This window comes from Malaclemys terrapin, chromosome 4 (assembly GCF_027887155.1).
Source record: "Malaclemys terrapin pileata isolate rMalTer1 chromosome 4, rMalTer1.hap1, whole genome shotgun sequence".
Taxonomy (NCBI): domain Eukaryota; kingdom Metazoa; phylum Chordata; order Testudines; family Emydidae; genus Malaclemys; species Malaclemys terrapin.
In genome coordinates this window covers 25,688,749-25,703,619 of record NC_071508.1, presented here as the reverse complement: position 1 = coordinate 25,703,619, position 14,871 = coordinate 25,688,749, and the positions used below count along the sequence as shown (strand labels likewise).

Here is a 14,871-nt window from a genome sequence, read left to right as displayed (position 1 = left end):
AGTCCCAGCCAGAGCCCTCATCCCCCCACACCCTGACCCTCTGCCCCAGCCCTGAGCCCCTCCCACATCCCAAACCTCCCATTCCCAGCCCCAGACAGAGCCCTCACCCTGAGCCCCTCCCACACTCCAAACACCTCATCTGTAACCACAACCCATTGTCCTTACCCCTACACCCCATCCCTCTGCACCCCTTCCCATCCCCAAACTCCCTCCCAGAGCCTGCACCCCAATCCCCTGCCCCAGCCTAGGGCCTGCACACCAGACCTCCTCCCTCACCCAAACTCCCTCCCAGAGCCTTGGGCGGGTGGGGGCGGAGTTTGGGCGGGGGTGGGTTCTGGGCACCACCAAAATTTCTACAAACCTGCCACCCCTGATCCTGCCCTGCAGACCTGAACTCCCAGCATTCTCAGGACACATGCTGATCCCTAATGGCCACTGCTGATATCCAGCACCTCCCTCCTCTCTTAACCTGTGAGTCCCTCTCTGGATTGGAACTGGACTGGAACCAAAGACCATCTTGGAAGCAACATTACCAGCCCAAGCAGTCAAAAATCATGGAGTTGACCCCCCCCAAAACCACAGGCTCTACCACCGCCCCTTCATTCATTCTTCAGCGGCAATTCGGTGGCAGGCCCTTCCCTCCGAGAGGGACTGAGGGACCCGCCGCCGAATTGCCGCGGAAGAGCCGGCCCTGGGGGAGGGCACAATTTTATGTTCTTGCCTCGGGTGCAAAAATACCTAGTTACGGCTCTGCTGCCCAGCATGCTGCTGGAACCCCTGGGCATGGGGTGGGGGTGTGGCAGGTCTGGGGGGGGGGGGTAACAGTAGAGACCATGGAACAGAGTATGTGTCAGGAAGGGAAGTGAGGAATTAAACTGGTGGCTAGCTAAGCACGGCAGGTTTGGGAGAGATGGGTTCAGAGACTCATGGGGCAGGGGAGGGGGGATAAAGCTGCAGGCAGGAGACACTGAGGCAGGGTCTGTGGTTTGGGCAGCACACTATAGCCCTGTGCTGAGCTGCCACTCTCCACGCACACCACCCCTGGAGGGTGTCCAGGGCCGGCTCCAGGCACCAGCTTACCAAGCAGATGCTTGGGGCGGCCACTTCGGAGAGAGGCGGCACGTCCAGCTGTTCAGCGGCAATTCGGCGGACGGTCCCTCACTCCTGCTCGGAGCGAAGGACCTCCCGCCGAATTGCCACCGCAGATCGCGATCGCGGCTTTTTTTTGTTTGGCTGCTTGGGGCGGCCAAAACCCTGGAGCCAGCCCTGAGGGCATCAGTTACACCCCCCCCGCAACAAAGTCTGCCTCCCCAGCCCCGAGGGCAAGCAGCCAGCGGTGTGGCTCAGGAGGGATTCAGACTCCCTTCGTAGGGTGGAATTCAGGGCCGGGGCACACTCTGGTTCAGGAATTGCTGTGCAGAGACGAAGGACGCGTCGCTTGGCAAAGACCTCGGTTTGTTTGGGGGAAGTGCTAGCATGGACTTGTCTGAACTCAACGCGCACAGAGGCATGCCAAGGCGGTGAGGCCTGTCAGGCAGCTGAGCGGGCTTGTCTCCCCGGCCGAGATGCTATGTATTCCATGCTGGGGGCATCTTTAGGGTTATTTGAAGAGAACTGAAGCAGGCAACGATTTCAGAGCCCATTAACAGCGCAGCACAATTCCCAGCATACACCAATCTCCGCTATCGCATCACATCGGGCCTTGAATAGAACGAACAGGAAACGGGGCCTTGGTGCTGGGTAGAGGCAGGACCTCGTGGGTTCCACCATTCCTGGCCTGCAGGATTGTGCTTCAGCATCTAAGCACCAAACTAAAAAAGATGGTGTGTTCCTAGCCTTTAAGGGCTTGAAGAAAAGCTTGAAAACACGAACTAAGAGTCACCGAAGCTCTGCAGCTTTCCTGAGCCTGCAGACAACCGAAGGCACTGCTAACCTCCTGCTCTCTGCCTGTCGCATCAATAGTTAAGTCTCCTGAGGACTGTAATAAATTGGGCTAATTCTGATTGTGGGGCTCGGTGGTGTGTGGTGGCTTGTGAAATACAGGAGATCACACTAGATGACACGCGGGTCCCTTCTGGCCTAGAACGCTATGGGCAGGTCTACACTTAAAATGCTGCATTGGCACAGCTGCGCTGCTGTAGCGCATCTGGTGAAGACGCTCTAATCCGACAGGAGAGAGCTCTCCCGTCGACTGAATTACTCCACCTCTGTGAGAGGCTGTCTAGCTGTCATAGCGCTGTCTACACTGGTGCTTAGGTCGGTGTAACTTACATCGCTCAGGGGTATGGATTATTCACAGTGAATACTGCGTGCAGGTGTGCTCACTCCATCTCAAAAAAGATATATTGGAATTGGAAAAGGTTCAGAAAATAGCTTCCGAATGAGGAGAGATTAGTAAGACTGGGACTTTTCAGCTTGAAAAAGAGATGACTAAGGGGGGATATGACAGAGGTCTATAAAATCATGACTGGTGTGGAGAAAGTAAATAAGGATGTGTTATTTACTACTCCTCATAACACAAGAACTAGGGGTCACCAAATGAAATTAATAGGCAGCAGGTTTAAAACAAACAAAAGGAAGTATTTCTTCACACAACCTGTGGAATTCTTTGCCAGCGGATGTTGTGAAGGCCACGACTATAACAGGGTTAAAAAAAGAACTAGATAAGTTCATGGAGGATAGGTCCATTAATGGCTATTAGCCAGGATGGGCAGGGATGGTGTCCCTAGCCTCTGTTTGCCAGAAGCTGGGAATGTGCGACAGGGGATGGCAGGGCCGCCCAGAGGATTCAGGGGGTCTGGGGCAAAGCAATTTGGGGCCCCCTTCCATAAAAAAAAGTTGCAATACTATAGAATACTATATTCTTGTGGGGGCCCCTGTAGGGCCCGGGGCAAATTGCCCCACTTGCCCCGCCCCCAGTGGCCCTGGGGGATGGATCACTTGATGATTACCTGTTCTGTTCATTCCCCCTGGGGCACTTGGGATTGGCCACTGTCAGAAGATAGGACACTAGGCTAGATGGACCTTTGGTCTGACCCAGTGTGGTCGTTCTTATGTTCTAAACCTTCCAGATAAATCAAGTTGATCTGAAACTGCCATCAAATTTCAACCAGAGGCTGAAGAATCTAGTGATCTCCACACAGAATTTAGGTGACTCTTGCCTGGGTCAACACAGGGCCTTGACTATAGGTGGCCAACACCACGATACATAGTTCGGAGGCCCTGGTAACAGTCTTCCACCACAGCCGAACTGGGCTGGAGTCAAACCAGCACCCGAGAGGTAACCATCCATATCTCATTGTCCTGCCTCTGAGCCAGTCAGGCCCTCAAGGGTAGCTAACCAGTCCTGTGCCCGTCTCTCCCAGTCTCTCTAAGGGAGCCACGAAGGAGTGCAGCAGTTTCATCATACTAGATGTGTGTACCAAGGTGCCCTCCACCACCCCTCCTCTTCCTCCTGCCTCTCTGCACATTTCCCCCACCCCCATCCTGCACCTGTCACTGGTTACCCTTCACCACACACACGCCCATCCCCGACCGTCTCTCTGTCTGGCATCAGGCCGTGCCTGCAGCTGCAGCAGGGCTGGGCACAAGCACTTCCCCCGAGAGCCAACTGCAGAGTGAGTCTCCTGTAAGCGGTTCCCTGGGGCTAGCCTGGCTCTGCTTGCTCTCCTGGTGCTGCCCAGGGGGATGGAGACGCGCTGCAGCCAAGCTGGCTGCTCAGGGTGCTAAGGGCCGGCATGAGACCAGATTATTTAAAGTGAGGGATACTCACCAGCAGCCGCCTGCAGTAGCCTATCTTTCTGCTGCCATCAACGTTGGTCAGGACAAACGAAAAGGTTTCACTGAAAGACAAGGAGAGGCGTGTTTCCACTGCTCTGCTAAGGGTCGAGGTGTGAGAGCCGCAGGAGCTTAGCTTGGAGCCACTGAGTGACGGGGCAAAAGGGGGCAGGGAGAGAGTCACCAGCACTGCCCAAGATGGTGACTGACCCTCCCAACAGCTGGATCCTCCACTTAATTACCAGTCAGGTCCATTGGCTTAGACTGTCAGCCCCCTGGGGCAGGCACAATGGGGCCTGGCCCATGAGTGGGGCTTCGAGGCGCTACGGGCTGGCAGTGTGGTTAGCGGACAGAGCCCTAGATGAGGACTCAGGAGAGCTGGGTTCTATTCCCAGCTCTGCCACCGGCCTGCTGGGTGACCTTGGGCAAGTCATGACCCTACTCTGGGCCTCAGTTTCCCCATCTGTAAAATGGAGATAATGACACCGACCTGCTTTGTAAAGCGCTTGGAGATCTCCTGATAAGAGCTAGGCGTAATTGTTATCACAATGAATAATAATTATCAAGAAGAACAAATAAACAGACCACTAAATATCTAGAGGAGAGATGCTCAGCTGTGAGTAATAAGCAGCGTGGGATGATGAAGCACTAACCCCTGGCCAGATAAACTGCAACGGTTAAGAGCCAATAAGGTGAAATCTCAGCCAGGAGTGGTTTGATTTTGCAGAAGCCAGGCAGGGAAATTCTCCCTACCCAAGCAGCTCACTGGGTTCTTGTGACATCTGGGCAGTAGGAGGGAGCATGAGGACTTGCCTTCCCTTCCCCGCTCCCCGCCCATGGGCCCCTGCCTGCAGCGCTGGCTCTGGGCTGGTCCCTTAGCCCGTATTAATCAGGGAGTCACCTGGTGTATTCCGTGAGTGGGGCCCAGTGATTGCCGTCGGGGAAGCAGAAGAGGGGGATGGCTTGCAGCAGCCTCTCTTCCTCCTCCTTCTGGCCCCGCAGTAAGTTCTCACGCTGAAATGAAAATGATACAAGAAGTAAAATCACAATAAAAAGGGATCCAGACCCAGCCACTGCACAAGGGAAACAAGTCTGGACTCTCTAGCTGGGCTCTGTGGGTCAGGACTGCGGTGTGTCGGCAGAGCAGTGCAGGGCCCCAGGACTGGAAGAGCGGGTCACTACCTAGTCCGTTGTCCAACAGCTGACTGGTTCCTGATCTCTCTAGACTGCCTCCAGGGTGGACAGGAGGATTCCCCAGTCTAGCAAGCCCACCATTCCCTGGGGGGAGCATAGGCTTTGAGCGAGAAGGGCAGCATAGCTGTTGGTAGCAACAAGGCCAGACGCAAGACTCAGCTATACTGACACAGCCCAAAATGAAGCTTTCCAAACTGAAAAGGAGGCACCATGACCATGAACAGAGGTGCATTCTGGAGCCGGGCTGACCCTCCCAAGGGAAGGCAAGAGCCAACCTCCCATCAGAAGCATGATTTTCAACCCTTCTCCTCCTTTCCCCCAAAAGGGATCAAGTCCCTGAAATGTCACATGCCGCATCTCGCCCCCAGGGAGGATTCTGCTAGGAGATGTGGGGTGGGTGGGACAGAAGAAAAGAGTTTGGGGCTCTGATTGAGAGAGCCTGTGCTCAGCCTCCTTTGCACTTCCCATATTCTGGCCCCACTGGGGGTCAGTTTGTCCCCCCAGACTAAGTTAAAATGGCCTTAGGCTGCTGTAATCTATGCTCAGGCTGCCCAGAGCCCTGACAATTTTGAGGTGACTTCTAATAAATACGTGCACATTCTGGAACCAGGACAGGGCTCCTCACCTTTGGGAACTGGTAGATTATCTTGGGTTCATAATCACCCCCTGATTTCTTCTTTAGTGAAACCACGACGAGGTATTCGAAGAAGAACTGTCCTGGTGAGTAGCAGAAGTGGCTTCGCTCTCCCGGCCTCCTTGCAGATTCGGATTTGCTTTCGTCCGGGGGTGCGTCCTGATTTACATCTGTAACCCAAAAGTTATGATGCATGGTGACATGGCAGCCAGTGGGGTTGCCTTTTTTAGTGATCCAGAATGCAGTTTGGCTCAGAGAGTAGGGGGTAATGCACCAGGACCTGCACCGGAAATGGAGAAGGGAGGCAACCAAACAAGGAAACACAGACTGTGGGCTTGTCTATACTGAGATGTTAATTCGGATTAAGGCGGTGTGCAAATGTAAAGCATAATAGCTATTCCTGGTTAACTCCCTGTATGCACGATCTTATTCTGGATAGAAGAATCTTATTCAAAATTAGCTTAATCCACTTCCAAAATGGATTAAGCTAATTCTGAATAAGAACGTCCACAGGCCCCTTCACACAGGAAGCAGCTGTCATTCTAATGCAACGTACACCAACTTACTTGTAGTAACTTTTTCTACACCTCACCCTTACCAACACAGCAGAGCCCGTAGGTCCGAAGTCTGTCAGAGACCCCACCTATCAGCAAGGATAGTATTTTAAAGTGGGGGCCACTTAGGGATCTGGGGCAAAATCAGTACTTGGTCCTGCTAGTGAAGGCAGGGGGCTGGACTTGATGACCTTTCAAGGTCCCTTCCAGTTCTAGGAGATAGAATATCTCCATTAATTTATTTATTTTTTTTATTTATAACTCCTATAATGTATTCATCCCAGGATGCACTTGGCCACCTCCGTTATCATTTGGATAGTGCCATTAACTTTCAAGTTGAATTGCCTGCTGCGCAGGTGACAGGAGAAAAGAGAAGTCCCCTGTTCAGACATGAAAGGAACAGACAAGGGCTGCTGTTGTTGCTGCAAAAAGAGATAATACCATCAGGGGAGAACAGGAAGGGCTTTTACAAATTTGCCAAGGGAAAAAGGAAATCCTAGTGGGTGTGAAAATTGCCCTGCAGCTTCTGGAGAGAAGGAAGTTAAAAACAGTTGCAGTATCGAGCCATGTGGGCTATTTCTTAAGGTTACATGAGTCACTCTCACACTGTAACCTAGAAACTTGGGCTCTCCAGGTCACTCGTCGCTGCTTGTTTAACTTTTTCTACACCTCGGCCTGAAAGAGTACAGAGCAGGCTGACTGAGCCAGGGCAGGGAGGCCAAGCACCTCCTAGCACCAACACTGCAGAGCCCGTAGGTCCAAAGTCTGTCAGAGACCCCGCCCATCAGCAAAGGCAGTATTTTAAAGCCACAAATGTGCAGGGTGCCCCCCCCCTCGCCCCCGCAAGGAATCCAGAGGCCACTTGTCTGGCGTGTGGGAGTTTTGCATTAACGCTGTTTTCTCCATTCTGTGTCACGAAGAGCAGCCGTTGCTATTGCAAAACAGAAAGCCTGGAATAGCCAGTGGTCTCCCATCCTGGTACCAACCCAGCCCAGACTTGCCTAGCACTTTATACCAAGCACAAGCAGGCCCCTTCAGACCCGCAAGACACTGGGTGCACACACAAAGCAGGTGTCCTTCCAATGCAATGCGCACCAACTCCTTTAAGCTCTTCATCCCAGGATGGACGTGGCTGTTATCATTTGGATTGTGCCATTAACTTTCGAGTTTTATTGCCCCCCAGAGCAGGTGCCAAGCAGCTACAATAAAGGGTTGCTCACCCCGAGTCCAAGGCTCAACAGAACAGAAATAATAACCACAAGTTGCATCACACAGGGTGGGGGTGGGCAGAGGGTCAGCAAAGCATATGGGGCAAATGCACTTTAGGGTACCAAGAAATCATGAAATGATGGGGCTGGATTTACTGCAGTCTATCTGTTCTGCACTGCGCACTCTGGGAGGAATTGTCATTCCAGCCTATGTACTAGGCTGCTTTGCTCCTGTGGCACAAAGTGCCCCTACAGCTGGTATAGCCAGACCTGGGAGGGGGAAATGTCTGGGAGCATACAGCAGGTGCAACAGCTCCTACACCACCCCCTGCCCTGTGGTTGGCACAGGGAGAGGCGGCTCCCCCACACTCTGGCTACTGGCAGTTAATGTAAGTTATGCCAGGTGAGTGGCCTGGTGCACAGCTGACCCATGATCTCAAGGATAAAACTTCCCGCAGCCCCCATTGGCCTGGAGCAGCGAACCGCGGCCAGTGGGAACTGAGATCGGCCGAACCTGCAGACGCTGCAGGTAAACAAACCAGCCCGGCCCGCCAGGGGCTTTCCCTGGTGGGCCGCGGGCCAAAGGTTGCCAATCCCTGCAATAACCTATAATAACAAACCTTAAGGGAAAGTAACATTTTATGCACTTTCATATACTTTTTACAACTGAGATTGCAACTAGGGTACATTGGTAGGCCCAATTATCACAACAGGCATTAACTAGTGTGACGTTTCTAGATCTACTCTCCCATTCCTCCGTCTTCTTGGAACCCTCAGCTTGTCTTCAATGACCTGAGAATGTTCTTGGGGAGACGACTGCTAGAGATGAATAATAGCGTGCAGCTGGGAGGTGTACTCCCTCCATGGGTCACATCTCAGCTGAGCTACAACCTCCATGGCCAGTGTCTATACCCATCATGGAGCCTATGAACAACAGCTCTGCCAGTACGCCAGGGTCCCGTGTGGTCTCATACCCTGCTAGTGTAGGACTGCCTGTTCTGATCCAAACTGACGTCAGCAGAGTTGGGCAGATGGGAGCCTTGGATGCAGCCAGCATTGTGATACCCGGGCCTGATGTCTGCATCTTTCACAGCACTCCGACAGCAAGGGATGAATATGAGGCAGGTTTGCAGAAGAGCCTCTCTGCCCTGCGTTCTCGCTGGTAGCATCCATCTTATTTTAAGCAAGCATCACATCCCTACTTGTACAAAGCAGCTTTAGGGCAACCTTAGACTCCAAATGTGAGGCCATCGTTCCAAAAACGCATTGTTCCCCCCACTCTGGCTCAGGACCAAATGAAGCAGAAGTGGAGTATTTTGATCTAATGGAGGCTCTCTTCCTCTCTGACCAGCTATAGGAGTAAGGGAGGGGTGCGAAGACTGCGTGCATGGTGGGTCACCCTGTAGCCCTTTCTCCTCTGCCCAGATCACAAGGTCTTGGCTGCCACCCTCTCCTTCTGCCCAAGCTTTGGGGATGGGCTCTCAGAAGGGTGGGAGGTGTCTAACGGGCCAGTTACAACCACGTTCCTCTTCTCCAGTGAGAGGGGGCCCAAAGCTGCAGCACCATCCTTGTAGCCTGGCACCAGTCTTCTACTGCCCACACGCGGGACATGCACTCTGAAGAGGGGCGTGTGCATTCCTCAGCGGGCGCTTTGACCTGATATTGTCAGTGACACACTGGGAAACCCCACATTAGCCCAGTCCCCCGATTGTCCCAGGCACAGCAAGGGCCTCCATGCAGGGATGTCCAGCATCAGCAACAAGTCAGCTTTGAAACAAGTTTCTCCCTCCTTTCCATGCCCTCCTTCCTTTCCTCCCTTCCCACCCTGCCCACTCTTGTTCCTTGTGATCTTGACTCAGGTCCAACCTTGTGATCTAGACTCAGTCCCTGGGCTCCTCCGAGTGCCCAGCTGTTTGGCTGCCTTTATTCCCCATCTCCTTTTGTCCCGTGCTGCACGTGACCATTGCGAACGTCCCCTCCGCTCTGCTTTCCGACCCCTGCATCTGCATTCTCTGGCATACACGGCACCGACACGGAGCAGATTATGTGGGGGAAGGGAGGGGACCTCTTGGGACATCAGCCTCATCCCTTTACTTCTTTAGTTCCAGCCAGTGAAAGATGCTGAGAACAGGCAGCTTCTCCTTATCCTCAGAATAGGTGCAACTCAGGCAGCAGCTCCATGGCTATCCTTCCCCCCCGCCCCGCCCCACAATGCCGCCTGCCAGCTGCGACTAGGGGTAGGAGGATCCCCTCCAAGTAGAGAGGGGAGATCCATTTCCAAATTGACATCACCTGCTCTGAGCTTTTGCACCATGGTCTTCCCACACCGATTCAATGCAAAGGGAAGCTCACTCAGAAGACAAATCCCCACACAAGGGAAGCTGATACGCAAGAGGAAAAAATTAAACCGGTTTGATGGGTGAGCAGTGCACGCAGACGCATAGGGGAAGCAGAATGTCCCTGCATTGGCCCTGTAGTGCAAATACCAAACCTGTTTGCCTTAGGCAGTGGGCCAGACGGATACCAGCAGCACCAGAGGTAATACACTCGCACCCCAGTGCTGTAGGACAGACCTGCACACCCCTACGTGGGCGTGGAAGGCACAGCTGCTGAGAGACTTTACCACGGAGCAGAACTGCAATTAGGTGCTGCTGCTCCGTCCTCGGAAAGGAGCAGCAGGGACACGCCTGCTAGGCACCTAGATGATGTGTGTCCTTTACTGGAAGAGATTAGATTCGCTGGATGCAGGGTGGAGCCAGGCTCCTCCTGGATGGTACAGAGGTTCTTCTCAGAGTACTTATGGAAGCTGGGACAGCCTGGCCAGGCATAACTGAGAGCACTGGAAGTGGAGGAAGATTTCCATGCCAGTGTACAACAGCTGCGGAAGGTAGCTGCCATGGTCAAAAGGTTGCACTTCCTATTGGAGTGCACCCTCCCTGTCAAAAGGTCACCCTCAGCCAAGCAGCAGGCTGCAGCTAAAAGTAGGTTCTGGTTTCTACCGTACTGACCGAATTCAGATATTATTCTCTGATTTCCAGTAATATAGCTGCCACCTGGGAAGAGAGAGCCTGATTAGGCCCACCCAGCCCATGTCTGGGGAGCCAATACAGGAATGCGCATGGCTATATGTCCTCGCTAATGCTTTGCCTGGTGTAACCTTAAAATACACTCCAGCTACAGCACTTCCAGTATTGGCAGGATCAAGACGCCACCTGTCTGAATCTCTCCACCAGCTATCAAGTGACCAAGCATTAATAATTTGTTCCCTTCTGAAATCCCGACACCCCCAACTGGAAATAGCACCAACAGCACTTTTAGAGCCCCTCCGCTTGCAAATGCAGCTGAGATTTTAGGGGGAGAATCATCTTAATGGGTTACAAGTAGCACTGTGTCCACTCAGCAGCTTGGCAGTCATAAAAGCCACCTGAGCTTATCCATACCTTCCACGGCCATGCCAACTGGGTTTGTGTCAGTGCATGCTGGAAAATCTGGGCATCTATCCCATAGTGTCTCAGCAGAAGATGAGAGTACGCAGAGGACTTACACTCTAGGACATCCTACCATACAGAGAGACGGGAGGAAGGAAACTGGGCCAAACTGGTTACACAGGTCAGCCAATGGGCCCCGCGCACGCTGAATAAGAAGCGTGCCATGAACTCCAGCAAGGGACACATGGCTATTGCCATGGTGATAATCCAGTGGGGTGGTGGGAAAGAACGGGAGACTGGCAATGAGCACCATTACAAGAGCTAGAGAGACTGGCTACAAACCTATTGCGGGGACCTTGATCTCCAAAGCACTTTCAGAAACACAAACCAATCAACTCAGAAGTAGGGTGACCATACGTCCCGTTTTGGCTGGGACAGGCCCTTTTTTAAGCCCTGTCCCAGCCGACCTGACTTTGGCAAGAGCAAATGGGACAAATGCCCAGTTTTGCCGCAAAAGTGGGGTGTGACCCTGAGTGGGACGCAGAGGAATGTGCAGGGGGTAATGCCAGCCCTGCATGAGGGGAGGGAGGGCTCGGGCGAGCGGCTCCGGCCAGGCCAGCCCCGCATGGGCAGGGGCGGGGGCAGTGGTGTGGGCCGGCCCCGAGTCGGTGGGCGGCTTGGGCCGGTCCCGCCTGGCCCTGGGGTGTGAGCAGCATGGGACAGCCCCACATGGACAGGGGGTGGGGAGGGAGGAGCAGCTCAGGCCAGCCCCACATAAGGGGGCGGGGGGCCTTCGAGCTAACCCCACGCTGTGTCCCATTTTCCCTTTTGGGAAATATGGTCACCCTACTCAGGAGCCATGGAACAGGGTTCTGCCTCAGGAAGGGAAGGTCTCGGCTTCTGCAACAAACATTTAGTGCCACTGCTACAGCTCCTCATTCACCCAACATCCTGCCCACACCCCAGCAACTCCCAGAGGCTGCCCTGCTGGTTTTGGGTTTGAGGTGGCTGGTGAGGTGAGTTCACGCTGATGGCGAATCATCCGGAACTGGTCCCCATCAGTTTGTGAAGTGGGGGGCAGGTCTTTCCTTACTGAGGTGGGAGTGGTTCTGATGGATCTCTCCATCAATGATGATATGAAAGCAGGGGCGGGAACAGGCCTGGCTGGTGAAGGCTGGGTATGAGGAGTGTGAGTGGGGGGGGGAGACAGGCAGGTGAGTAGCGTGACCATCTCAGGAAGAGGGGACTGGGCTCCAGACTCCTTCCCACAAAGGGAAGTCTGGCTGGCTGGGTAAGCAGGTACTGGGAGCAAACAGCTGCAGCTGGAACCCAAAGCAGGTGCAGCTGATTTCCACCTCTTCCTCCTGGTACAGCGTGGCATGACCCTCTGGGGAGAGGGTGTGGGAGGAAGATGCCCCTGAGGCCCAGTTGACACTGAAATTGCCCTGATTTCACTAAACTGGTTTCTGAACTGAGTGAGTTAAGCTCAGTGTAATTTATCTGCATAGATAAGCCCTGCACACACTCCCATCAGGCTCCTGACAGCATGGCGGGGGTGGGAGGAGACAAAAAGGCAGAAAGTGTCCCTGTCTACATGAGATCAGAACTGGGAATGATTACGTGGCTCACTCCAGCTCAGCAAGGCAGTTCCTGCTGTGATACTATCAGCCCCTTAAGTGCAGAATTACTTTAATATTTTACTATTTACATAAAACGTTCCATTTCTCTGGCCACTTTTTGCGGTGCAGCAGAATTTTGTTTCATGCTCTGTTTGCAACGTGCAGACACCCAGCTGCCCTAGTGGAAAGGAAATAGGTTTTCTACAGCTCTACCAACACTTGACAAGGATCAAAAAACAAAACCAGCCTCCCCCAGAAGAGCCGAAGGGCTTGCCGCTCCAGTACCCGCAGAGCACTAGAACGAAGGGCATGCAGATTCCGGGCAAGGTGGCCCCTGGGCTCCACTCCTCCCTGGGCGCCACATGGTAAACACCAGATGACAAAAAGAAGGCCCAGTCAGTGCTGTGCCTCTAATGAGGCGATCCTCAGCTTTCCCTCCACTTTTATCAGTCATGGCATTTGAATTCAGGCCGCACTGAGCCTGAGGTATCTGGGACACTAAAAGCACCCTGTAAACGGTCGTTCTTGTTGCACAGTCCAGAGACCAGTGAATATTTCAAGGTACATTATCTTGCAAGCCATCTCCCCATTTTCCAATGATGGTCAGCATGGTAACTCTGAGCTGATTTTAGGGCCCACCATCTTGAGGACTGATAGAGCCATATCAGGGCTGGGACTTGGGAGACTCACGTTCAATTCAATTCGGCCTGTGTGGCTGTATCTCTCCGTGCCTCAGTTTCCCACCTGTAAATTGGGGAGAGTGGCACTGCCCTACCTCACCCAACAAATACAAGACAGATTGGGCCAGGCTGGGATTCTCTAGTAATGGGGGCATATAAGAACCATACCTCTGAATGCTATACCCTGTTTAATAGCTTGTCCCAGCAGCATTTCCAGGGTGTAAAACTAGAATGTCCATTGCCCCTGCATCCTGGGCAGTCACTTGCACCAGTGCAGAGAGGTGTGAATCGGGGAGGTGGGGCTCTGCAGGGGTGTGAATGACCGCAGCATGTCAGGCTAGGGGAGACTTGGCTGAGGGGGTGGGAGTTCGTGTGAGCTCTCCACCCAAATCCTGCCCGGCTAGGGGTGGGGAGGCAGCAGGTGCCCAGACAGGCAGGATTCAAAGCAGGTTGGGCAGAGGGAGTCCCCGTAAAGCCCCTTCGCAGCGGGACAGTCACAGCGGGAGTGGGCCCGATCCCGCCTTCCGAGCTCCGCGTGGCTCGGGGCCAGCGCTGCACCCGGGCTGCCTTCCCGCGCCGGCCTCGGGAATCCCAGGCTGCTGCCCCCGCAGGAAAGTCCCGGATCCTCCTTCCCGAACAGCTACGAGTCCCAAGCCAAGAGTCTGGGGGGCAGGGAGACCCGGCGGGCGGGGGGGGGGGGAGCGCAGCAATGGGGCAAGGAGATCGGGGGGGGGGGGCGCTGCCACATTGGGGCAGGGAGACCCGGCGAGGGGGGGGGCGCAGCAATGGGGCAGGGAGACCCGACGCTGGGGGGGCAGCGATGGGTCAAGGAGATCGGGGGGAGGGGCGCTGCCGCAATGGTGCAGGGAGACCCGGCGCTGAGGCAGTAGCAATGGGTCAAGGAGATCGGGGGAGGGGGCGCCGCCGCAATGGGGCAGGGAGATGGGGGGGCGCCGCCGCAATGGGGCAGGGAGACCCGGCGAGGGGGGGCGCAGCAATGGGTCCGGAGTGAGGTCAGGGGCAGGACGCGGAGTCCCCCTGCCCCCCCTCACCTCTTCGAGCCGACTTGCGCCGCAAGCTGTTTCGGAAGAAGTTGGCGAGCCCCGTCCCGGCCATGCCGGCTCCCCTCGAAGCTGCTGTGACCCTGAGCGCGGCGACCGGCAGGTGGGTCCCTCTGCAGCCCGGAGCGGGCACCGCGCTTCCGCCTTCGCTCCCGCCGCCGCTTTCGCTTTCAGGGGAGGGGAGAGCCCTGCACACCTGCGGGGGGGGAGGACTGAAGGGAGGGGCCCTGCACACCTGGGGGGGAGCAGTGCACACCTGGGGAGGGGGGGCCCTGTACACCTGGGGAGGGGGGAGCACTGCACACCTGGGGGGGGGCTTGCACACCTGGGGTGAGCTGACGGGAGGCGGGGCTGCACACCTGGGGGATCCCTGATAGGGGGTGAGGAGCTGCATACAACCTGGGGATGGGGGAGGGCCCTGAACCAAGTCCTTGGGGAGCTGGCTGCAGACCTAGATGGAGGACAGAGCCCTGACCCCCGGGGCGAAGTTTGTAACACAGATGCCCCACGTTGGCAACCAAGGACTCAGTCTGAGTCTCTACCCAGGGCCCTGCCTATGCCGCGATGGTCATGTTTCCCCTCCGATCACCATCTTCATAATATTTCACCCACAGGAGTGGGGTGCAGTGTCTGCCGAAAGCGAAGAACTCGCTGGTTGTCCTGACTCTCGCAGGAGGTGTGCATGGGAAATATTTTGGGGATTCTGTCACCTGTAG

At 54.8% G+C, this 14,871-nt stretch overlaps 1 protein-coding gene across 1 annotated transcript in view; it reads right to left on the bottom strand.

Moving 5' to 3' along the window:
- The window catches only part of DENND2D (DENN domain containing 2D), a 30,440-nt gene extending 16,124 nt beyond the window's left edge, over nucleotides 1-14,316 (bottom strand). Inside the window, exons 1-4 of the mRNA XM_054028065.1 lie at nucleotides 14,147-14,316; nucleotides 5,597-5,775; nucleotides 4,679-4,791; nucleotides 3,773-3,842 (exon numbers count right to left, since the gene is read on the bottom strand). Coding sequence (XP_053884040.1) covers nucleotides 3,773-3,842; nucleotides 4,679-4,791; nucleotides 5,597-5,775; nucleotides 14,147-14,210 — 426 coding nt within the window. The 5' untranslated portion in view covers nucleotides 14,211-14,316. The remainder of the gene's footprint in view (nucleotides 1-3,772; nucleotides 3,843-4,678; nucleotides 4,792-5,596; nucleotides 5,776-14,146) is intronic.
- Nucleotides 14,317-14,871: the final 555 nt, after the last annotated feature.